General features: G+C 49.6%; 1 protein-coding gene across 2 annotated transcripts in view; it reads left to right on the top strand.

The window, feature by feature from the left end:
- The window catches only part of RXRG (retinoid X receptor gamma), a 38,586-nt gene extending 13,707 nt beyond the window's left edge, over nucleotides 1-24,879 (top strand). Inside the window, exons 1-10 of one of the 2 annotated variants that reach the window (XM_009983476.2) lie at nucleotides 3,668-3,716; nucleotides 13,637-13,896; nucleotides 17,074-17,218; nucleotides 17,909-18,088; nucleotides 20,982-21,142; nucleotides 21,870-21,999; nucleotides 22,640-22,772; nucleotides 23,550-23,641; nucleotides 23,882-23,987; nucleotides 24,732-24,879. In XM_009983476.2, coding sequence (XP_009981778.1) covers nucleotides 3,668-3,716; nucleotides 13,637-13,896; nucleotides 17,074-17,218; nucleotides 17,909-18,088; nucleotides 20,982-21,142; nucleotides 21,870-21,999; nucleotides 22,640-22,772; nucleotides 23,550-23,641; nucleotides 23,882-23,987; nucleotides 24,732-24,879 — 1,404 coding nt within the window. Of the gene's footprint in view, nucleotides 1-3,667; nucleotides 3,717-13,636; nucleotides 13,897-17,073; nucleotides 17,219-17,908; nucleotides 18,089-20,981; nucleotides 21,143-21,869; nucleotides 22,000-22,639; nucleotides 22,773-23,549; nucleotides 23,642-23,881; nucleotides 23,988-24,731 lie in introns of those variants that run through there. The other variant, XM_086617276.1, reaches the window with a different exon arrangement.
- Nucleotides 24,880-25,128: the final 249 nt, after the last annotated feature.

The following is a 25,128-nucleotide window of genomic DNA, read 5'->3' as shown; positions in this document are numbered from 1 at the left end:
GCTCTGGGCAGATCAATACAAATAATTCCCCACTAAAACTTCATTAGCATGGAATTAAAGCTGCTGAGATCCTGTGTGGTCAGTAATGGTACTACTAAATCACAGCATGGTTGGTGCTTAAAATGCAAAGCTGCTTCATTGCTCACACCTCCCTGTCCTGGTGCTGCTGGGGCTGAACTGACCATGCAGCCATCTCTGCCCCATGGCTGCTCAGTGAGGGCACAGCCCTCTTGTCCAGCGTGAGGGCAAGGGACAAGCCAGGCTGAGATGGTAGTGAGGTGCAACTCAAGCAAGTGGAAGCAAAACTGTTGTGCAAGAGTGGATTTGTCTCAAAACAGTGGCTCAATTCTGAGTGCTGGTGGGCACTTGGGGACTCAGGGCAGGCGGCCTTGGTACATCTCTGCAGGGTGATGGACAGATGATGGGAAAGGTCTCTGGGTGGGTGCTGGACAGGCAGGCATCCCACCATGCCAGAGCTTTCCCCTGACACTGGATCAGAGAAACATCCCTTTGGCAGGCTGTGCCTGGGGCTGCACAAAGTCCCTCTCTTCTGTGAAAGTCTTAGATCTTATTGAGAGATTGTGTGTGAAAACCACTTGTTTTGGAAGCAGATAGTTTGTTGGGCTTTTTAATTGAAAAATATTTCTTTCGGTCTTGTCACAAAGGAAAAAAAAGTACTCTGCTGAGATATCCAATTTTCTATCCTTGAAAAGATTGAAATAAGCCACCTTGCAGCTGGCTCTTTCACAGCACTCTGGGTCTCTGCCTGGCTCTTGCCTCCCACTCCTAACAAGCAGCCCCCCCAGTATGGCTGTTAAAGGACAGCACCAGAGGCAAAGGCAGCATTATCCTAAAACAGCAAACTTTGCCTACAGGTTAGAAATCCCTGTGGTTGCCAGTGACCTGATGCCACTTGGATTAGTGAAGGGTGGAGAGGATTTTGGGGTGACCCAGAAGTGTGTGAGAGCATGGCCAGGTGAGTGTGGGGCAGTACCCACTGAAACAGGAGCTGCACCTGTGGCTTCTGCACCTGGATGTAGCTGTGAACACTTGGAGGACTGGCCCTTGCTGAGAACGTTTGCTGGGAATGTCCTCGTTGTATGTTGGGGTGGTGGCAGGGGAGGACACGAGCTTAGCTGAACAGGGAGAGGGACAGGACATGGCACCACACAGTCAGATTCTGCTGTGTTATGCTCTTGTGCTGGTTATCAAACCCTCTGGTCTCCCTTCCCTGGAGCTCGAAACCTGTGGCCTGTGAGCAGGGCGTGTAAGCATGCTGCTCGGCTGCCTCTGCGTCTCTGAAACAGTTCTGCAGTGCCACTTGTGTTTGTGCAATAAAGCAAATGAGATGTGAAAGGTGGCCAGATAGAAAATATGGGAGTGATCTCTTCTGTGTGTATTCTTCCCGCAGGACTGAAATTACTTGTGTGGGGTTTTTTGTCTCAGCAGAATCTACTCTGAATACTGATCCTTTTTTTTTTTTTTTATTGTGAGAAAAAACAGTGCATATATACCTGGACTACAGCTAATGGACTATGCAGAATGCTGGTAATGTTACCTGCAAACCTTCTTGTGTCTGACAGTGGTCTCGTTGTCTGTTTGTTCTGCTACATGGAGATACACTCCCAAATGTTAGCTTCCCATTCCCAGTTAAACTCCAAGTCCTGGAGTTGGTCTGATGTACCTGTGACCCATAAAGAGCTGTGTACCTGTGTCATGGTATCCTCCTGATACTACACATTACCAGGTCCTCACACACAGATGCAGAGCAGAAATGGGAGGAAGCCAAATCACCTTTTAAAAATAATTAAAAAATTATTAATACGAGGGAGGAGAAAACCTCTTCCCTTCCATAAACTCTCTGGCTAGAGAGAAATGGGTATGGCAATGCCTGAAAGCAAAGTAAGAAACGGAGCTAGGAAGGGTAACCTTTCTTTCTCCTGCATGCGCAATAATATCTTGGGGCTGACAGCTCCTCAGTCAGCATCCACCTGAGCTGCAGCTGGATGCTGTGAACAGCTCTGTGCTGGCATATTGCATGCCTTCCCCTTGTAGCATGCTTAGTGCCAAAGGGCTGCATGGGCCCTCCGGTGACCTGGAGGGGGCCAAGAGCCAGCAGGCCCTTGAAGGATGCCAAACATCCTAATCTACTGTTCTTCCCTCTATTTTTTTTTTTTTGTCTCACTGCTTGCATGGCATGCTGTCCTGTACATGTAGGTATTTCGTGGTCTCCCTGGGAAGGCAGAGCCCCTTGCTAGCCCTGAGCCCCCTTTCTCTGCCATATGGCCAGTGCCAACGGCCAGGCTGCAACCCACCTGTTCCTCCAACACACATATAAGTCAGTATGGACCTCTGCTTGCTTTACAACCTCAGGCAGAATTCCTCCCTCTTCCATTCCTTTGAGATTACTTCATCTGAGGTCACCCAGATCAGAAAACAGAAACAGTGAGCTGTGCTATTGCCTGCATCCCTGCCTCTCCCCAGAATCGCAGCAGTTGGGTAGAGGTCTTGTCAGGCGGGGAACTGGGACTACTCTCCCTTCGGAGTATGGGTCACAGGAGGAAGCAGTGCTGGAGACTCCATGTGGCTTTGTCCCGATATGCCAACTGGCCGCTTGTTTCTGCTTATTTCTACCTATTTCCTGAAGTACTTCATTGTCAGGGTGGGTGGGCATTGAATTGAAGTTGCAGATGTACTTATGGGACTGTCTGTATTCTGCTGCCATGGCTGGGAACGCTTTACTGACTGTAGGTAGCACGGGTTGAGCCCCCTGAGCTCTCTCCCATGTCCTCATCTCTTCTTATCACATATAGCTATTGCAATAGGCTAATGATGCTTTTTTTGGGGGTGGTTTGGGTGTTTTTTGGACTCCTTTGGGTGAGATCGGGGAGGGGAGTCGAGCTCCCAGCTCCACTGGCCCCAGGAAGGTCCTGGTCCTCATCAGCCCTGGTTCCATTTCCTAGGGGTAATTGCAATCCAGCACCGCAGGGGCCGTGACTTGATGCCAGAAGTGCAGCTGAGACAAAGCTTGTTATGGGACAGGAGTGTGGAGGTCCCTGCCCCGCACAGCCCTAGCCCCGAAACACTGGGATGGTTGCACATGTGCCCCTGCCCTGTCTATCAGCCATCCCGTCATCGGGGCACCAGCCCCTCTGGGTGAGGGCTGGTCCTTTGTGTGTCTGGAAAACACCTCCACATGGCTGGGGCTAGTAGAACTAAGAAACTGCATCGAGCCTTCACTGGTGGAAAAGCACAGCACCCCCCTCCTTCCCCACGATGCTCCTCCCCTAAACAACTTAACCTTCCCCCCCTCCTCCCAATTTCTGATCTATACCGGAGCCGTCATGCATTGATCGGTGTCTTATCCGGGCGATTATGCTACCCGGACGGTCCGCCGTGAGTTTGCAGGGAGCCGAGACAGCTGAGCACGGGAGCCAGCGCTGAACGGCGGAGAACAAGAGCATGTCTCATCCCGGCGAGCAGCTGCTGCCGGCGTGAAGCGAGGATGAGGCCACGGGAGGAGGCAGCTGCCCTGGCACCCTCCGAGAGCCCCTACTCCTGCAGAGCCATGTCCCGACCCCAGCGGGCTGCGCTGCGCTCCGGGCAGCTTTGAAGTTAGAGGAGGCAGTTGTGTTTGAAAGGGCAAGAGATGAACTGAAGATTAAACATGTATGGGAATTATCCTCACTTCATTAAGTTTCCTGCGGGCTTTGGCAGTAAGTATTCTCCTTGCGTTTGCAATCTGTGCCTTCTGGGTTAGATGGAGGAACTGATCCCACAGTAGGAGTATGGGGAAGGGTAAAGGGAATTTAAAAACATGTTTAACCTAGCTCGTGTGTGGCTGTAACCTGCGGTGCCTGTGTGCTTGTGATTGAAGCCGTCCTGTGATTGTATGTGCTGTGAACTTCAGCGCAGCCAAACCAAGCTGCCTGAAATTGTGCAGGCGGGAGTCAAACCGTGACTTTCTGCTCTGAAGTTTAGTATTTGGCATTTGAGAGATGCATGTATGTGTTTGCGTGCGACGCACTGAGTCTATTCATTCAAAGAATAGGATCAAACCAAGTAAGTGTCTTTCTGATTGCATTTTTATTAAGTTGTTGGAGGAAAAAAATTACTTTTAAAACATGAAACGGCCCCGAAGAAAACCGAGAGAGAGTTCTTTCCTTGCCCAGTGGCTGTCTCCTGCCCTTGTGACACAGATACCACCCTGCTGGTGAGAAGCTGTGTCAGATTAGCCAAACGAGGCTGCACAGTGAGACAGCGGTCTGCGAAGGGCTGCGCCTGCATGGCTGCGGGCTGCAATACCCCCGCGCACGCCAGCTGTGAGCAAGCCCCAGTTGCAGAAGCCAGAACTACTCTTGAGAAAGGGGCTTTGCAATTAGTGGGGCTCATTATTTTTAGATAAAGTTATTCCTCTTGTCCAAACATGGGGGATGTGTAAGGGGAATGGGTTGAGGAGCTGTAGGGTGCTCCCCAACTGAGGCAGGGAGCGAGCAGGTTGGAGTGCTTGGCTGCAAGGGACTGGGAGCACCCACCTATTGGCTGCTGACAAAATATTGATGTTGCTCCAGGGAAGTTAAAGTGCATTGTTGATGAATGTGCAAAGTCTTAGTATCTCTGGAGAACACTTCGAGTAGTTTCCAGCCCTTCAGGGTGGGTAAATGCCTCCAGGACTTGCTCTGAAGGCCCCCAGGCTGTATACGTCAACCTGTTATTTCTCTGCTACAGGAGAGGTCTGTGCAGACATTAGATTGCACATGGGATGTTCCCGCTACGTGCGTGGGTTTTTTTCCTCCCTTTTGCACCAGATGCTCAACTCTGGTAATTCTCCAACTCCAGAAAAGTCACTGGTATTGCATCAAGTCATCCCCAAGTTTCACAAGCGCTTGACTTTCCAAAATACCTTTTTAGGCAGTTTCTGCAGAAAAGAGATGACTCTCTGGAAGAATCTGTTGCTCACTGGTGTTCTTAAGGAGCAAGCAAAGACAAGCCAAACTCTCTCCTATTGCTGCAATAAGAGTGAAACAATGGAAGTGTTATTTGTGTTTAATCTGTTGAGTATTACAAATTTACAAGTAAGCAAAAGAAAAGTGACATTCAGACTGATCCTTATAGGAACCAGGCACAGATCCCTGTAGAGACAGGGGTCACAGCACTCAGCAGAGCCTTTGGGAGGTTTTTAGGAGAGAAAATTGGTAGTAGGAGCAGAGGTATAAAGGCGAAAAGACTGTTCTCCAGCCATGAATGATTCAGTATATTGGGACTTTAACTTTCATTTAGAAGTGTATTTAATTGGTGTTTTAACCCGCTTCTAATTTGGTTTAGAAAAAGCAGAGGTGTTTTCTGCAGATGAGCTGCTGACAGAAATGCAAAAGCATTGGCCAAGTTTTGTTCGGGCTGCTTTAAAACAGTCACTCTGGCCTGTCCTATGCTCCCTGAATGCTATGGACCACTCAATCTACAGTCCCCTCAAAGCCGGAGAGCTTCCATGCCCCTGAGGCAGCTTGGTGGGGCTGGGCACCTGCGAGTGGTGTGAGGGCTGCCTCTCCTTGGGTTGTGGGGTCTGCAGAGGGGGATTTCTGGCTGGTTGAGAAGGCAATTGCTGCTCTGGCCAGACAACTTTAGGGCTCATGGGCGCTGTGAGAGAACAGTCAGGCTTTGAGAGGGATGAAGCAGTACAGATCATGCTGACCGTCCACGGAGGGAGTGTGTGGCAGCTTCCCAATGCCTTGGGGTCCTCACCACAAAGCCCATGCAGGCAACCTGCATCTCCATCAGGCCTGCAATATGTTCATGGTCTTTGCTGTTCCCCCCTTCTTTAAAATAGATAAGAAACTGTTCCTGGTCCTGTCTGTGCTGGCATCATGAAGAGGGACACCAGGATGGTGGAAAAGGGCAGTGTCCGCACTAGGCTGTCAGCTTGTTACATTCATTGTTCTTGAACCACGTTGCTGGAGGGCAGAGTTAAGGTGATGTGGCTGCTGCTGTTCGGCATGTCTAGATCTCATTGTATTCAGATTTTCTTTAGCTCTGAAATTAACAGAAAAAAAAAAAAAACAACAAAAAACACACACAAAAAAACAAACAAACAAAAAAAACCCCATGTCTTAGGTTTTTTCTCTATTTTTGCATTCAAGTAACTGTTACATGTGCTTTAACTTAATTTTATCTGCGTTCAGGTTAGAAATAAGGTGCACGTTTTCGATGGTGTGTGTAACTGTCACTTTGATCTCGAATGTCTGAATTACACCATCGAATTTCTCTGGGGATGTACATACACAAATTAGTAATAGGCACATGATTGATGGTGAGAAAAGGACAGTCCGACTCTCAAGTGTTACAGACAAGTTTGTGGAGTAGCAGGGAAAGTGTTCGGGTGGTCACCCTTACACATTTAAAGCAGGAGATGTGCACTAAGGCAGATGGATTTTCCTTCACTGGGCTGTAGGAGCAAGGAAAGGGCTTCAAAATGTGGTTTTATTCTCCAGAAGGATGTGTTTCACCCGGAGCCCAGCTCCCAGGGCAAGGAAAGATGCTGTGCTGGCTGTCCTCTCTCCCTGAGCACTCGCACTCTCTGGCACCGTTGGTTGGGGACAAGAACTAACTTGGCTCCTCCACAAAGTCTCTTTTATTAGTACTCTTGTAACTTGGCCTGTGGCCACACCACCTCCGGCTGCAACCTTGTCAGCACTCCCAAGCAAAGTGGGGTTAGGCCAGGTCATTTGGGGGATAGGGAGAGGAAAACCCGGGTTGTGCCTGCAGTGGGGCTGCTGCCTGGCTGGCTGACACCTTTTTTGCCTGTGATCGGCCCAGGTTTTGTGACCTGCAGGATGCTTTTCCCCTGGGTGTCACAGCTTGCCGTGTCTGTACCTGTAACTGCATATGTGAAGATCAAAGAGGGCTCTTTAACCCAGCAAAGGTGTGTGAAAATCCAGTGACTGGGCCACTCCTGCAGCTAGGGAAATACAGATTTATTTTTTATTTATTTTTTTTTTTTAGCAGGAGATACCTGCCTTCAATTGCCTGAGGCAGCCACAGACCCTGCAGCCTGTGAGATCCTTCCTGATGGGGACCTGTATCCTCTCCAGGAGTTTAAAGACCACTGTAGGAATTTGTACATGTTTTTTCCCAGTGGGTGCTGTGTGGGAAATCCTGCTGGCCAGGTGGGAAGTCTGATCAGACAATCACGAAAAGCCCTTCAGGGCCTTGAATTTAACAACTTTTTATTTCTTTGGAGATGAGAAACTTTATCCAGCTCTTGTGTGTTACTGTGGTCACCAAGGGGATGTGATACCTTGTTAGCAGGAGTAAATTTGGCTTGTAGTCCTTATTTTAACCACCTGACAAGCAGTTGCTAAAGGAGTCTTTGGTTGGCAAGATCACCACAGCCGTAGAGTTGCCCTGTAATGCGTGGTGGTTCCTGTAAAAGTCATGGCAAAGCCTGTGTAGCTTCTGTGGATTTTGCTCCTTCCTTTCCTCCTCCTTAGCTTGGCTTCCTGGAGAGGAGAATATGTTTATTCTGCAGGCTTGTCTTGTCCAAATGTCCTTGGACATATTAAGCTATTGACCCACTGTCCAGTTTCAGTCAAATCAGACCAAGACTCCAAAATAACATCTGATGCTGAGCCTGCACCAGGGTAGGTAAAGTCTCATGTGCTTCCAGATCACTGCCTTTTTTGGACCAGGTTTTGCATGGCCTCTGTTTGCAAGGGCAGCATAGGAACGTTACCTGAGAGGAGAGGGAGCAGCTCTTCCAACCGCTCGGAGAGCTGAGGGAAATTTTCTCCTTCTTGGTCTCCTGCCCTACGCAGATCCCCATTGCAACAGCCCCTTCTCGCATACGTGCCAGCACACCTCCAAAAATTTTTGCTCCTCCGTGATGTTAGCTGTTAGGGGAAGGCTGCATTATTTATTGACTCAGGAAAGATGGAAACACAAAGGTTACTGGACCTTAAAAGTGAGGTGAAAACAATAACCTTTCTGTAGGATATTAGCATGGCAATCCGTATTGCCTGTGGAAATCTGCTTGGACAGTCTAAAATATCACCAGAAAGGGAATAGTTTTCCAGTTTAGCTTCCATGTATTGAATAAAAAATACTTCTGCAGTCATAGCAGCAAAACTTTGTTTGATTCCAGTTAACATGGGTTCCCTGCTACACAACTGCATCCCATTTCAGGAGTCTTTCTCGCAGGTATTTCCCCTTGAAGGTCGTCCCCAAGGACAAGCTGCCTGCCAAGCTGCACCTCCCACGCACGCCCGTGCTCCTCTGCTGAAATCAGCCCTGCTTGGCGTGTCTCTTCCCACTTCTTGGTGCTCTCTGATCTGCGGAGGATGAAGTATCTGCAAAGTTTTGCTGGTCGTGTGTCAGGCAGGGCACCTTGCACCTTTAATTGTTCATGCCAATGAAATGAACCCTTTCCGTGTATATCTGAGGCCTCAGAAGCACGAGCATGTTTTTCATTATTTGAAGAGTTTGTAACAGCTTTTGATTCTCTCTGACACTAAAACCAAAACTGTGAAGATTGAAAGTGTCATCATCTCTAGGCTTGCCAGGGATCTGCGCGTCTCGGGAGGTAGGGTTGCTTCGGGCCTTAGTTGAAGACGGATCCCAGTGTTTAACACCAATACCTTTCCTCTCACAGCTTCGCTAGGTGTTGGAGCCGAAGAGGCATTGACCAAAACAAACTTGCAACCCATGTTGGTTCAATAGGTAGTGTATGTAGGGCTTGGATGTTTCTAGTCTTCTGCATGTTGTCATTCTGCTCTCTGCTCAAATGTAATTGCTGAGACTAGTGTTTCCTGCCATTATTTGGGTGAAAATCAAGGTGGCTTTATTGGTTGCAGCCTGGATGCTTCTCTTCCTACTGCCTTTGCTGAGGCATTTGGGGTCACAGCTGTACTCGTGTGGATAGTCTTTGCTTCCACACTTACCTCAGCTTTACCTGTGAAGTGCTCGCAGCACAGAGGTATCCAAGATGGCTTTATCAAGGTAGTATTGGTCCTGGACCAGGTTAGCTGTGTTAGCCCAGACCTGGCTGTTTAACGGTGGTGTGGTGGATCTGGAGTTTTGCGCTCTGCAGGTGCATGTGTCGGACACCTATGCATCTGCTGTGATGTAGACTGTGTTCTTCTATTCCTGATTTTTTGGGGGCTATTCATGAAAGTTTCCCATCCTTGAACTAGGATTTTACAAAGGTGGAGGTGAAACACAGGTGGAAGTGAAGTATCAAAGCTTTGCGTCCTTGCTTGGCTTCAGTGGCTGGTGGGTAAATGCAACGCTGTTGCTGATGTTCTCAAGGGCACTGTTTTCAAAATGCAGAGAACCAAGTTGTTCTTAGGGTCTTCTCTCATTATTTTTTCAAATGTCAGCAGAGTTGTCTATGCTGACATTAGATATGATCCTTATTCTGAATGCTAAAGCAACAGGATGGACATTGTGCCTGTGTGCACACTTCCAACTCACGGCTGCTCTCTGCACTAAGTGATGGGATATGTTTGCAGAGGCACTTTGAAACAGTGAAGCACCCAGAAGCAAGTTCCTTCTTTTTAAACTTTGCTTCCTACAAAGAGAAGGCTGGAGTGTGTGTGTTTCTGCGCAAAAGAGCTTGCGAAGGCTTCATTGAGGCATTGGGTTCGCTGGACACCACATGTTTGCAGTGGAGATGGCAAAGGATCCACACAAGGCAGTTCCCTCCTGTCCTTCTCCTGCTCCTCCAGGAGAGAAATAAATACAGTATCAGGCTTCCCTGAACCTCACTTCAGGAAACTACCTGTCCAAGCATTAATGTGGAGGAGGAAGACGGGAGAAAGACATAAACAGCCCTATTTGCAGGTCAGAAATAAGCTGGTCTTGAATCTGAAGTAGGTGGTTCAAAGCAGCAGCAAGCCCTGATGCTCGATGCAGGGTCTCAGCTGGGCTTCCCCAGCAGATGTGGGGGACCCGGCCAGTCCAGGAGCTGCATTCAGTGCTGGTGGGCAGGGGCCATGCCAGCTGCAGCCTCTTGATGCAGGGCTGCCCTCCGCTCCGCGGGGCCCCGCCGCAGCTGGCCGAATCCCCAGCATTGCTTGTCACCTCGCATTACCTGACGGACAGACTCCGGGCCCTCTTTGGCCTGTGTAAATGTCACCTGTGCCAAATGCCGCTGGAGAGGCGGAGGCGGCCGGCTGCGGCTGGCACGCAGGACTGAGTCCCGTCTCCCCAGTCCCCCTGGCTCTGTCCCAGAGCTGCTTCCCCTCTGCAGAGCAGCTCCTTGCTGGTCTCTCTCTGCTGCCACGCTGATGTTTCTCTTCATCCCCTAAATGATGGGAGAAAATACCTTGAGGAAAGCCATGCCATCCCTGTAAGCCCATGGCCTTTCTGGTTGCTTTCTGTTGGGAGGTGCGTGATGCTGTTTTCAACCAAAATGAATCAGACTTGCCATCTCTGCTCTTTGCACTGTCCAAACCAGCCTGACTCCCTTAGAGTGAAACAACTTCGAGGGTACTCAGCTCAGGGAATAAGTAACCCCAGTGTCAAGGATGCTTTGGCATGGCTTTCCAGCACACCTTCTGCCAGCTGTGCAAATTGTTCCTCGCACAAGCTGGTGGCAGCTAACCTGGTAGCAGTCACATCTTACATCCCTCTCAAAGCACTCCAGCCTGAAAATGAGAAGCTGAGAGAAATATTTTCCCTAGGTGTTGGAGGGTGCATTTCTGCTCCCTCAGGGACTGACTTGGCAAACTTATCCCAGGAAAGGACTGGAAGTCAAAGTTTTGGACCGCCTTGCAGAAGTGTTTTGCTTTGATTTGATTAGATCTGTTTTGGTTTGGTTTGTTTCTGCATTTCTGAATGAGGTGTGCATTACAGTTTATAACAGATGGATCAAATTGTTCATTGGTAAATGTAAAGTTAATACTGATTGTTTTGACCAATGGGCTTGTCACAGCCTTGGCAGGACAGCGTGGCCAGGCGCTGCGGATACAAGCATGTTAGCTCTGGTTTGTGCCATCAGGCCCTGGCAGAGCCTGGCTTTACACCTGTGTGCTCTTCAGTAGATATTTTCATTTATCCATCCATCTCCACCAGCAAACGCTTCTTCATGCATTCATGCATCCCCTTTGGTGTTTCATTGCTGAGAGATGACAGAGGTAGGCACAAGCCCTCCAGGTTTCCTGGCTTCAACCCTTGATGCCATCCTGGGGACTAGGGGATTCATCTGGCCATAGCCCTTGTCCTGTTGGCATGGACACAAGCACACCATGGGGCTTGCCCTTGTAAGCAGTCTGCTTGGGTGAAAGCCTTGCTCTAGGTCCTTATGGAACTTGGAGCCTGTCTAACGGAAAAACTTAGTGGTGACAGCATTTCTGTAAGGTCTGCTGTAAATGCAAACAGTTAAATAACTCTCCTGAGAGTCTTTTCTTATTGGTTTAAATCTTCTGCATGATATCTTCAAATATGCCCTTTTCTGTGTTAATGGAAAAGGATGAAGAATTATTCTTCTCCATAGCTGTCGTAATGTGATAGATTTCTGCCCTATCTCCCTTTCGGTGGCTTATTTTCCAAGCTGAAGAATCCTCAAAGGCAATGTTGTTTATCTAGTTGTTTAAAGAGGCATAAAACAATTTCTTTATGAGTCTGTGCTACAGATGCTGGGAAAGACTTCATGCTATGGTACCAGGCTACTCACAGGTGATGAAAAATGCATTTGCTTTTCTCTGAAGCTGATAATGGCACAAGTCAAGATGCTCCTTTTAAGTCCCAGGAAACCACTGAGGTGCCTCTGTGAGCTGAGCGTTTAGGTAAGGCAGGGGCCAGGCAGACAGCACATCTTCTGCCCACTGCTAAAGGCTCTCTGGCAGTTGTCTCTGGGGTTGGAAGGCTTTTGCGCTTGGAAGCCATTACAAGGTAGGGATTTTGCTGTCTGCTAACAGAAAACAAGCTGCGTGTCTCCACGATGGTGGCAGGGGGATGTGGGGTAAGTTTCTCCAGTGGCAGGCAGGAGCCTTGGCTCTGCCTCCAGACCGCCTCGCTGCCTCCAAGGCTTCTGCTGTTGTCATTGAGCCGACTTCCTCTTGCTGCACATTGCTTTCCCACTGGGAGAATTGATCCAAAAAGCCAAAGCAAGAATTGACAAAGACCTTTTCTCCCCCTCCCTCTGCAGAATTAAGTCTGAAGTGGGTTGATAACGGTGGATCGAGTCCTCCTTGACTCTGACAAATGTCTTTAATGTTATTCAGCAAGCTGACCTTTTCCCGTCTTTATTGTGCATCTTCCCTTTGAATCAGATTTGATTGTTACTTCAGGTAAAATAACAAACACTGTCACGTAAATAACTTTGCAATAATGCTATAAGGAGGAAAAAAACAACCAAACAAAACGCCAAAGTGCTGCCTTACTTGCAAATGCAATGGGAATGAGCATCCTCTGTGCCGTGCCAGCAATGGAAAACCAACTGTGTGACCTTCCCAGGCAACATCTTTGCCTTACTACACCAGGGAATGGTCTCCTGTGTTGAAAAACCAACAGAGAAACAATGGTTCATTGAAATGTTAACAACAGCTAATACTAACTGGGGTTAGTAAATTCTAGGGAAGGGAGAAAACGTCATATAAATCCGAAAAGTACAGCTAGATACATAATCCATCAGGACTAGTGCGCATTTAATGCCCAGATACCCTCTGAATATTTGAGATTGGTCTTGTAGAAGATGTTGTTTAGGTCTTGGGTGAGATGTTCAGCCTCAGAGACTTCCCTGAAGTGGCAATAATCAAGGTTATATTGCTTTTCTATTGCACCTCTTCCTCAGTGGGGTTCAGGGGCAGATTGATCTCCTGGGGCTACTGTGTGGCTCAGTTTGGCAACGTGCACTGGAGCTCTTTAGCATGGAAGGAGGAAACCCTCTTTCCTTATGGCTGTGAGACTGTCTGCCCAGGCATGTCTGTGTGGCCACAGTCTCTGCTCTGTCTCGTACTAAGTGAAAAAAAGTAATGGACAAGATATTTTGTTGAGTGCCTTGTCCTGTCATCTGTGTTGTTAGCATGTCATGGGCAGTTTCTGTCCTGCATTCCTCCAGTTCCTTCTGAAGATGCTGACATCAAGTTTTGAGAGCTGGAACACGTGAGATAGCATGGTGGAGACGTAAGTGGGCGGGAAGGGCAAGAGCTGAGCCATGGAAGAGGAAGAGGAGCGTGCTGGGCATAATGCCTGAGCCGTTGCAGGGGGCAAAAGGGCTTGATGAGACATGGGGAGCATTTAGGGTTTCCAGCCTAGTCAGTGGGGATTTCGTGGTTTCAGATGTGCTCTGCCTCTAGAGCTGGCTTGGATAAAATAAAGGGGTCCTTAGGGAATAGTTCAGAGAAAACTAGCCTGAGGCAGACAGGCAGCGGTGCCTTCTTCCAAGTCAGCTGAGGCACTGAAGCAGTGAAGGAAGATTTGATTATGAAGTATTATCTTCATAATATGTTTTGTTGTTGTATGTAACTATTTCCTGTGCCATAACCAATGTTTTGCTCTTTCTCTTTATGGAATAAGGCACGTTTGCTGGCTGGCCTAGAGCCTTAGCCAACATCTGAGCTGACAACCAAGGCTGGGCAGCTGATCACTGTACAGCCAGGCTCACTCATAGTGTATTTAATCTTTCTGCCTCTCCCTGTAGATTCCCCTGTTCATGCCAGCTCCACATCTGTGAGCCCATCGTCAAGCCTTTCCACAGGAAATTCGGTGGACGGGCACCACAACTACCTCGAGGCCCCTGCGAACGCCTCCCGGGCGCTGCCATCCCCCATGAACGCGATCGGGTCTCCGGTGAACGCGTTGGGCTCGCCATACAGAGTCATCGCGTCCTCCGTCAGCTCACACCCTGTTGCTCTGTCCTCAGCCCCAGGCATGAATTTTGTGACACATGCCAGTCCACAGGTAGGTTAATGTGCACACTTGCTTCATGACGATTCATGGTGCTCAGAGACTGGGGTACAGTCCAAAAACTGGAAGGAATGGGTTGACTGGTAGAATCTGGTGTCTTTTGGCCACTTAAGGAGATCTGCTGCTAAGAACAATTTCCGGCATGTGAATCTTTCGGCATAAATCCCCATGGCACAGATGCAGAGAAGACACCTGTGTATGTTTCAAGATACCCTGCACGGTGAGGGGAGAAAGCTAATTCCCAGGTCTGTTCTCACCATGGGTGCAGTCCACTTCCCCTCCACTGCACCTATTGCGATGTGTACGATTACTGTATGTGGAAATAATCGGGATAGCCACGGGCTGCAGCATGTGAAGCAGTCCCCTTCCTCCTGCAAAAGGATATCTGCTTTGTTTCAGTATTTGGAAAGGAAACAGACCTTCTAGAGAGAGACAAATGTTAATGCTAAATGCCAGCCACATACTCTGAGTTGCATATAAACTTTGCCTGAAGAAAAATGAAGCGCTGCTGTCCTTACTGCCTGAGTCACTCAGTTGCTGAGGTTTCCCCTCCAGACAGGGAGGAGAGCCAAGGGTTGGTGCCTCTGCAGAGCCATGGATGGTCTGGGAGCCTCCTGGGCCGGCTCTGTGGGGCAGGAACAGGGACGCGCTACCCTAAGAGCCTGGCACCACCTCTGGCATGGCTGGGACCAAGGTAACAGTGTAGGATTTTGGTTGTGTGCTGAAATGCACTGGGAGTGCAGATCTAAGTGGAAATTCTGCCTTTTATTAACAAGACTTTGCATTTTATCAGTGGAACCTGCAGATAGGGAGTACTTGAGAGCCTCATGGCTCCAGCTGAAGAAGCAGCAAGGAGATGATCACTGAGCCCTCTCTGCCCCAGACTCTGCTGCCCAGTCTCCACAGTCTATCTGAAGCTCTTCCTAGTGCCTGCCACTGACGCTAGGAGAGGATGGTGTGGGGAGGCCCCTGAAGAGCTCTGAGGGATGAGTATAAGGGTGATGTGGCAGATTTGGCTTACCTTTCACCAGCAACCTCAACTCCTGCGTGGGTCTGGGCTGCCTTTAGTGGGTGTGCTGGGCATCCTCCCTCCCCTCGCACCACTCGACTGTTCACCATCAACCTGACAATATTTGTGCCCACAGCATCCAGGCCAGGTACTTTGTGGTGATAGAGCTGGTAGCAGCATTGGCTGGGTGGAAACCTTTCCTTTGGGGCCAGGAATGCTCTGGGAAGCGGTTTCCCTGATCCGGGCACTGCGCCAAGTTCCCAGCTCAGAGGAGTGGGTTTCATTTGTGTTACCTCTAATGCAAGGAGACAGCTGGGCCTTGGGGATTCAGCAGGGAAGCAGCTAATGGATTTGGGTTCAAGCAGTTGTCCCAGATATCATACATGATTGCACTTAACCTGCAGGAGTTAAGCTCTAAGGACACTGATGGCTAAAACTGCCCCATTTCTTCCCCCCACATACACCCTCTCTCCCTGTTATTGTCTCAAAGTGCAGCCAGAGAGAAAGAAAAGGTGATGCCTGAGCTCTGAGTAACATTTTAAACCATAAAAAGTTCCTTCTGGCTCAGCATCTTGTCAAGAAGTTTCCAGGGTAAAAAAGGTGGCTGGTCACTTGTGGGGAGGAAGGGGTTATTTCTCCTTTCCTTGGGCCAAGTTTCGGTGTTGAAGCATAAGGATTTACCACTGCTCGGTACCTGGGCTGAGTTTCTGCTGAGGAAAACAAACTTCTGGGTAATTTGTCCCTATACACTTTTATTTTCCAGTGCAGCAAGACAAGCTGGCTCCTAACATGGTAACTTTTGCTGGGTGATTTGTATTTTCAGTGTCGTCAGACCATTGAAGCTTTGAAAATGAAGGGACAGGGGTGAGAGAAGATGAAAACAGGCTTCATCTTTTTGTTTTTCTAATGACAGGTCCAATGAACTCTTCTTGGTTTTTGCTGAAATTCCCTGTGGAAATTATTATACTTTTTCATGGGAAACAGGCAGTTTCTTGGAGCGAATGGAGAACTTGCAACAACGTGCATGAAATCTAGTGGTTTAGATATTATGGAGGCGGTAACACAGGCTGTAGCTGGATTTTCATCCAAAGCCTTGTTTTCTGTCCTTAATTCTGCCTTCTTGCTGGGAGGATGAAATTTAGTGGTTAAAGTGGGGCAGCTGTTAAAAACAAGCTTAATGATGAAGAAACCATCCCCAGCTCTCAAAGCATGGCAATGAGAAAGATGATTTGGTGGTGGTTTTGGAGGGACGTTGCTCTGCCCAGACAGCTTTTGACGAGACGTGCTCAATGGCCCTTAATCCTCACTGCCCTGCCGACAGCAGCTTGAAAGCAAATAGCAATAAAACGAAGCCCTGGGCAACACCAGGCTCTCGTCTCTAATCGATGTCGGTTTGTAACCTTTAACTTGCAGCAGCCGTGAGCAGCTCCTGAGGATCTCAGCTGGGGGCTCTGGGCCATTTGCCTGTTTTTCACTACAGCTGATTTTAGATACTCAGGCTGCTCCCTTTTTAAAAAAAAATAAAAAATAAATAAATCTGGCAACCCAGAATCTGCTTCATTCTCCAGACTGTGATAGTGTTTGGGAACCTGAGTCCCAGGGAGGGACCAAGATGGCCATGTTTTCATGCATTTATGCAGGTTTTCGTATCATGAGGCAGGGAAGCTAACCCACTTAACACTTTTGTAAAATTTTTACAGCTTCCCCAGCCGTGCAGCAGTACAGGTTTAATTGCAACAAATCGCCTGGCTGCAAAGCTCTTCCTTACTAAGCTGTTAGTGCTCGAGGCGGCAAGCAGCCGGTGATCAGCATCCTCTAATGAAGCAGGCAGGATCCCACCAGTCCTGTCGCTTGGAGGCTGTAACTGAGCAGCTGAGGGTTGCTGCCTGCCCTTTTCCAGCTCTGCTTAGTCCTGGCTTTAGTTACAGCATCAGGGCAGGATGAGAGGCAGTATCTGCTACTAGACATCTGCTTAAACCCCTCCAGCTGGATTCACGGGAGGATGTCTGTCTGCCATGGCAGCCCCATGGAGTTGCTGGGAATAAGCTTGTGGGACAAGCCCAGCAGGGGCAGCAGGGGAGGGATCAGCTCAATTTGAGGGTGGTTTCTTTGAGGTATGAGTCTCGACCCTCTAACCTGTTTTGTGTCTTCTGCTTCTGCAGCTCAACGTCCTGAACAATGTCAGCAGCTCGGAGGATGTCAAGCCCTTGCCAGGTCTCCCAGGGATTGGGAATATGAATTATCCATCTACAAGCCCAGGATCCTTAGCCAAACACATCTGTGCCATTTGTGGGGACAGGTCCTCAGGTAGGAGGTTTTCTTTCTTGGGGAAGGCTGTGTGCAGTGAAAGCTCCCCTGATGCTTTGAAGCAAGGCTCGTGCAGGAGCGAACCCTGCGGAGGCTCGCTGAGGCCATACTGGCGTTGCAGGATTCGTAGCTGGGTCTGGCTTACCCAAGGGCAGGATGTCTGTTTTGCAGATTAGTTGCACTGTGTCCAAAAGAGAGCAAACCTATAAGACACACTCTTCTCCCTTATGTGTACAGTCTCATTTTACATTTCGTCCCTGTTTATCAAAGGTAAATACATCAAAATCGTGTTCTTATTTACCTATGCTTTGTGTTAGCTGGGCTTTGGCTGTGCCTGGGTTTTGTCTCCTGCCCCAGAGACCTGCAGCCTGGCCATGCTTTGCAGACCCCTTCACATCAGTGCACCCCATTTGCCACCTATGGCTCTTCTGCACTTGCACTGCAGCCAAGATGTGGCTCCGCATCCTTCCCCTGGGATGCAGTCCCTCCTTACCGCAGGAAAGCGGTGGTCCTATAATTTGGCTGCTGCTGGTCACTATTCTTGCTAAGAACCACTAAAGCCAAGTCAGGCCTGCTAAGGTGATACCCTGCAGCTGTTTTTTTCACTTTTGGGATTGGTTTGAGCTCCTCCACACTGGAGGGAAGGCAGATGCCTGCCTGCCTGCTGATGGCCTCCCCTTGCCTGCCCAGGGAAGCACTATGGGGTGTACAGCTGCGAGGGCTGCAAAGGCTTCTTTAAGAGGACGATCCGGAAGGACCTGATCTACACCTGCCGTGACAACAAGGACTGTCTCATAGACAAGCGCCAACGCAACCGCTGCCAGTACTGCCGCTATCAGAAGTGCCTCGCGATGGGGATGAAGAGGGAAGGTACGTGCAGGCTGGTGGGAGGAATGGCCTTATAGAAATTTTCCTTACATTCATTAGGGTACATCTGGCTCTTGGTGGCCCTCTGAGGCTGGGGCATTCCAAAACCCACACTGATGGTTTCAGGGCATTTTTTTACCCCATTTTATAAAGGAAATGAGGCTGATGGGGAAGCCATTACATGATATTTTTCTTCCCATTCCACCTGAATACACATACCGGTTATTATTGAACCTATTAACTGAATTTGACCCAAATTTGCTTTCAGTTAGTGGCCCTTAATGGCCTGGACCCCTTGGACTTCTATAAACCTCAGCTGTGGGCAGCACCTGGCAGTGAGGAGTCTTGCAGAGTGCAAAGGTCTTTTTGTAAAAGCCACCACCGAGTGAATCTCTGATGCAGGGAAAGGCAAGCTCAGTGGCATGGGTGTTTATCTGTCCACCTCAGCCCCTGGCAGCTAGCTGCTTCCTCCTTGGTGGAGCGAGGACCTCTGAGCCAGATTGTCTCCCAAATTATACTGACAGATGTAAGGTCAGGTCGTGACAACTAGCACAGCTTTTAAGATGCTTTTTTCCAAGATAAAATAACTGTGCCCCCTCCGGGGTGGAATGCTAGCAGGCAGTGTAGCCCTCCCTTTTGGAGGCCACACTGTCACCCTGTGGAACACGCAAGCCTCTCCCTGTGCAGGGCAGAGCCTGGGGAAGTCGCTGTTACACTGGGCACAGGCTGAGCCTCGTCTTGTTCCCGGTAGCATCATCAATGCTGTGCTGCCCCAGCCGCCCAGGGCAGTGGGGGACCGCAAAGTGCCAAGCTTGAATCAAAAACCTAATCCCAGGCACCGCTCTCCCTTCCAGCTGGGTGCAAAGTGGTTCAGAGGGCCAGGGTGTCAATGCAACTTCTCTTTGCAGAGCATGAAAATTTAAACCCCAGGATCCTGGTGGATTCTGCAGGGGTTTGGCTGCAATAATCACAGAGGCTTTCCAGGAGCTGCAGGAACTGGGGTCAGATTGCAGCTTGAACAAGGAATCCTGGATGAATTTGGAGACCGAGTGATGGGACTGGTATTTCCTCAGCAAGGTCTTTCTTCCACTAAGACTTTGATGACTTTAGAAACACTTGTCTGACTTTTTCCTGTCCATTACCCTAAAGAGGACAAATGCTTCCCCAGCTGGAAAGGGGGAATGCTTTCCCTCAGCACCTATGTACATCCTGCGTTGCCCTCCCTCACCAGTGCCAGACTGGGTGCCCTGCTGAGCCACCTCCTTGGGTGCTGCCAGTTCCTGAGCAGCTAGGCCATGCTGGGAAGCACATCCTCCCAGCTAGGAGAAATTCAGGGAAGTGCTGAGCATTGTGAAGTGGTCCTGAGTCTCAGTACTGAGGAACCTGCCACCCAGGTGGGTCACTGCGAAGATTTGGCCTTTCCCCTGAAAGCACTCTAATGTAAGCCAGGGGAAGGCAAAAGTGATGCAAGGGCTTATTTTCTGACACCACTGCAAACAGCAGAGCTGTAAAGACAAATGGGAAAGAAATCTGATCCAAGTATCTGACCTAAAATCTTGTCACACCCTTCTTCTTCAATCAGCACTTAACCTCATTGAGAAAATGGGGATCAGATTGTCCCTCAGGCTTGCTGTGGGCTGCGAGCTTGCTGAGCTGGTCCCTTCCTTGCTGTCTCTTGGTCCTTATGCAGGTCCCCTCTCCTCTTAAAGGACTTCTTATCCCTTGGCTTTTGATTTTCCCATTCCTTTGGATACTGACTGCCTGGTCCTTAGCTGATGGTAGGGAAGCCATGAAGCTGTTGAACAACGAAGTATCAATGTCTACATGACAGGGGTCAGCTTTGCAGCCATCTAATCCCCCACTGAACCTTTAATTTCAGGTGTATAAATGCCAACAGCTCAGGTACAGGCCGTTCTTTGAGACCAAGCCACCTGCCTACCTGTCCCTTAGGGGCTATGGGGTACTTTGGGCCTCTGCTTGTGCTCCTACAGGGAAGTGATGGTGTCTTGGGACGTTCCTCCCCAGCAATGAGCTAAACTGATACATCACCTGCTGATCACTTGCCTTTTTTTTTTTTTTTTTTTAGTAGAATTTCCTTATTTCCCTTTGGGATTTCTCCAACAAAAATGTGCACCCAGGACTTCTTTGAGCACAAGGCTTGGCATAGTGTACATGTGTCCTACACTGACCTGTCCTCCACACACCCAGCAGCCCTGGGAATTAATAGCTGAGATCTGGAGAGAATTTCAGTGACTCTGTTCCTCTAGTCAGTAGATATTTTGGAAAACATACAGAAATGGGAGAAGAGGGTGAAGGTGTTGGGGCATTCAGAGGTGCTGGAAACTGCGTTGTAGCAAGGGTGGGTTGAGAAGAGAGCTGGTGGAGGGACAGGTGACGCCAGAGCTGGGCCAGGCTGGGTGAGCATTTGCTCAGGAATGAGGCAGGCAGCATGTGGATTCAGCTGGGGGTGAGGGACTGTCCAGCCCTGCTGCGGGATGTTTTGGCTGCTGTGGGACTGTTCGAAGGACGCAGGGAGCACAGCAAACCTCAGTGTCTGGCTGCTGAGATCCCTCCTCCCTTCTCCAGCACCTAGTGACAGCCGAGGCCAGGCTGCCACCTGGAGGCATCAACTCCTCTTTCCTCTATTCTGGAGCTTCATACCTTGGAAATCATAACCTTTTGTCAAATTTGGAGGCTGCTGGTCTACAGCAACCCCAAAGTTATTGAGGAGGCGGAGGGCAGCCATTTTAATGGATGTACCTCTGAAATATCAATTTATTTTCTGTTCTCCCCCTCTTGAGGGGGTTTCTTATTCCTCCTCCCAGAGGGAAGGGGACCCACTGTGAGCAGGTAAGTGTTGCCATGGATTGTCAAGAGTCACTTTTCTGTCCTGCAGCTGTGCAGGAGGAGAGGCAGAGGAGCAGGGAGCGGAGCGAGAACGAGGCTGAGTCCACAAGCAGTGGCAGTGAGGACATGCCCGTGGAGAGGATCCTGGAAGCTGAGCTGGCAGTCGAACCCAAGACGGAGGCGTACAGCGACATGAACACAGAGAGCTCAGTAAGGGCCACTAAAATCACTTGCAGCTTGAGATGAAAGCCTTTAAGGTGCGATTTGAAAAGGCAAACCCCATGTGAATGGCTAGCATTTTGCAAGGGGTTTTTGCTTCCCACTGGCCAAAAATCACCATCGATTTTTCTTTTGATGCTACTCTGAGTGACAACTAGAAAACAGCCTATTCATTATTTTCCTAGCATTATTTCCCAGCTCCTTTTGGTTTCAATGAGTAGATAGGGCAATAGCTGGATGCCAGTGAGTCTGAGCCCTGTGCTGGCTGCCACAGTTGCACAGCCTTGTGCACCTCTTGTCTGCCCCAGTGACCAAGGCTGGACTGGAGCTGGACACAGCAGGTTTACCACTGTTGTTTTACTGGTTTGTATAAAGCTGCTGTTCATGCCTGTTCAGAGGTTTCTTGATGGCTTTTAGGTGTGCCCTGGGGGTCTGCAGCCTGCCCTGCAGGACTTGCTTTGCGAAGAACAGCAAGCAAATAGAAAAGTCTAGCAACCAGCTGATTGGCTGGTTGGAGGGGATAGTAGTAATAAATATCTTCTCTCTCTAATGGTGCACAGTGGAGATTATTGGCAACTTGATCATTTTACTTATGGTTCTGCGTATCGTTAACTTGATCTGATACAGTGTGCAGTGCAGACAGTGGTTATTAAAGATTTTGCATTGGCAAATTCTTCTCTTTCTCTGCTCTTTTCCTTTTCATATCACTCTTAATTAGACAAATGACCCTGTCACCAACATATGCCACGCAGCTGACAAGCAGCTCTTTACACTCGTGGAGTGGGCCAAGCGAATCCCCCACTTCTCTGACCTGACACTGGAAGACCAAGTTATTCTTCTCCGGGCAGGTAATGTCCTAAACCTGTGGCCTCTGGAGCTATTCCTGGTACCCCCATCCCTTCTCTGGGCTGTGTGCTCTGCCATCCAAGCTGAATGGTGAATGCAAGATCCTGAGCTGGTCCATCCCTGCTGTCATGGGGTAACTAACCCATCCTGAGCCATGATAAACAGTCGGCAGAGGCTGTGGATGGGGCAGTGGAATTTGCTGTTTGTTCCCTTTGTTTCCCTCTTCATGCAAATGCATAGGAGGACTAGGGGAGAGGGAGTAAATGTGTCCTGTTAATGCAACTCCTATAACTGCAGCACTTAGTGTGTATGTGGCACATTAGTGTGTAACGTGGAAAATGATGTAAAGGGGTTGCTGATGCAAGGAATGTGGTTTTTTTAGGAGGAAAAAACAGCAACTTTTCAACTTTTCCTCCTTTTTTTTTTTTTTTTTTTGGCACTCTGAGTCCTCTTCTGCACCTTCCTCGCTGCTCGCCATGGTTTGCCACCTCTTGCAGTATTGGCAAGGATGCAGCTGGTAACTGCAGTCCCATCTCTCCTGTGAGCTGGATCTGAAGCCAGCAGGGAGAAACCAACTCTCTTCCTCCATGTAGATATTTGCTGGACTGCCTCATGTGGTGTCCCACACACCTTCTCTTGCAGGCTGGAATGAGCTGCTCATTGCTTCTTTTTCCCATCGCTCCGTGTCAGTGCAAGATGGCATCCTTCTGGCCACGGGCTTGCATGTGCACCGCAGCAGTGCTCACAGTGCTGGTGTGGGCTCCATCTTTGACAGGTACACGGCCCGTTTCTGTCATCCCCTAGCAGTGGTGGCCAGGCTGGCTCTGTCTGTCCCCTCTGAATGGGAAACATGTCCTTAATGAGAACTAGAGCAAACCCATGGTGATGGAGACGCATTCTAAGCTAGCTTAGACTGAGGAGGGGACACTTGACTGTCTTAAAAACCAAGAATGGGGTGAAAGCACCTTGAAAAGGCATTTGCAGCTGCAGAAGCAGATTCTTGCTTGGGTGTGCAGGGGGAAGAATGCCTTCTCTGCCTTCTCTCCAAGAGTTTGCCATAACTGGATCTAGAGACTGCTCAGCGAGAGCTTTAGCTGGCAAAGCCTTAAACCCCAACTTGCCATATAACAGCTGCAGACGTACTGTCTGTGTCATGCCTGCTCCCTGCCTGGCAGGACACTGCATTGCCACTCTCACCCAACTGGCATGCGTAAGGGTGGTACCCATGTTTTGCACAGGGAAATGTGAAGAAAAACCCATGTGGTTCTCACCCAAGTGAATGCAAATGGTTCTCCGTAGTCCAGACGGAGCACAGAGGGCATGTGCTGAGTAAAGTGAGAACAGGAGAGGATTCGATGCTCAGGTCCATGAATGCTGCTGATGCACGTGTAGAAGAGCAGTCTGTGGCATGGCTGTCCCTAAAAGCTGACTCTTCCTGCACAGAGGAATTGGGGGTATTCCCAGGGCCTGTGCCAGATGCTTTTCAGCCCCCAGCCTTGCAGTCTGTATCTATTTCTCTGATAGTCTGCCCACCCATGTGCCCTACATGCAGGGTTTTGACAGAGCTGGTGTCCAAAATGAAAGACATGCAGATGGATAAGTCGGAGCTGGGGTGCCTGCGAGCCATTGTCCTGTTCAACCCAGGTAAGCCTGAGGCCTGGGCAGTCCCAGGTGACACACACACCATCTGGGCCACAACAGGTCACAGGCAGGAGGGCTGTGGCAGCAATCATCAGGACTGCAGACAGATTTGTCCCAGTCCCTAGGTGCATGATTAAAGAGAGCCCAAGTCCTCTGCTGCCCATCATGCAGTCACTCTGCTGGCAGTGGGAAGCTCCTCTCTGCAGTGATTTCTTCTCTGGCTGTATTCTCTCTCTTGTCCAGATGCCAAGGGTTTATCCAGCCCCTCAGAAGTGGAATCGCTGAGGGAGAAGGTCTATGCCACGCTGGAAGCCTACACGAAGCAGAAGTACCCCGAGCAGCCAGGACGGTGAGTGTCCCCAAGCAACGCAGCCACCTTAGGGCAGCACAATTCCCACCTTAAAGAGGGAATGAGCCTGGCCTGGCCTCACAGTGCCCTAATCCTGGGCCAGAGCCTTTAGGGTGCTGCCAAGAGGCAATTTTCCTGCTTCTCAGTCCAATCCTACCCTCTGCTGGCCAAGCTCTCGAAACGCGGGCAGCCGGAGCCTTCCTCATCACCGTCGGCCAAGTGATGCGCCCGCAGCATCTCCTGCTATTTTGGCTCTGGATGTGAGGGCAGAGCTCTGGAAGCGGGACTTTGGGAGGGGGAGGCAGGCTGCCTGCTGCACCCCTTTGCAGCTGCGCCTGCAAACAGGAGGCAGCGGCTGGCAGAGGCACTGCTGAGGGGTTGTGTGCCCTCGCTGGGGGTCGGGGGTTTTTCTGAAGGCTGGTTCAAGAAGGATTTAAAGGGCACCATGGAGATGCAAAGCACTAGTTCAAGCCTTGGAGAGAGAATCTGGATGTGTCTTCTTTTTCTCTTTGGGAACTTTTAAAAACGATAAACTCTGTTTTGAAAATACATATATTCCCTCCACACATGCAGAAAAAAACCCACTTATTTTGAAAGGCAGTGAAATCTAAGATGGAGAACTCTCCAAGGCATTTTTGGGGATGATTTGGGCTCAGCCCTCCTGAGCCCTTGGTGCAGGCTTGGAAACACCTGAGAGAGGGTGGCCAGTGCCTCCTGCGTGCCTCTGACTCTGCTCCCTTCCAGGTTTGCCAAACTCCTTCTGCGCCTACCAGCGCTGCGGTCCATCGGGCTGAAGTGCCTGGAGCACCTCTTCTTCTTCAAGCTGATTGGAGACACCCCCATCGACACCTTCCTCATGGAGATGCTGGAGACACCCCTGCAGGTCACTTGAGGATCTGACTCCCTTCTGGCCAGACCCTGGCCCCTCCCTGCTCCTGCACAGCCTCCCACCCCTCTGCTTTGGGCCTACAAGAGCTCAAGAGATGTCCTCCATCCTCCGCTCCTTCTCGGTGGGATTGTTGTGGTTTTGTACAGCTGTAAATCACCCCCTCTAACCCTCCCTGGTCTGGCTCTGGTGGGTCACAGATCCTCCAACCAGCTAACCAGTACCCTGCCCTCCCTGTACAGATAATTGCTTTAA

The sequence above is a fragment of the Tauraco erythrolophus genome, chromosome 10 (genome assembly GCF_009769465.1).
Source record: "Tauraco erythrolophus isolate bTauEry1 chromosome 10, bTauEry1.pri, whole genome shotgun sequence".
In the NCBI taxonomy this organism is placed as follows: domain Eukaryota; kingdom Metazoa; phylum Chordata; class Aves; order Musophagiformes; family Musophagidae; genus Tauraco; species Tauraco erythrolophus.
Note: the sequence above shows the minus strand (reverse complement) of the source record. Positions and strands in the feature narration are given on the sequence as shown.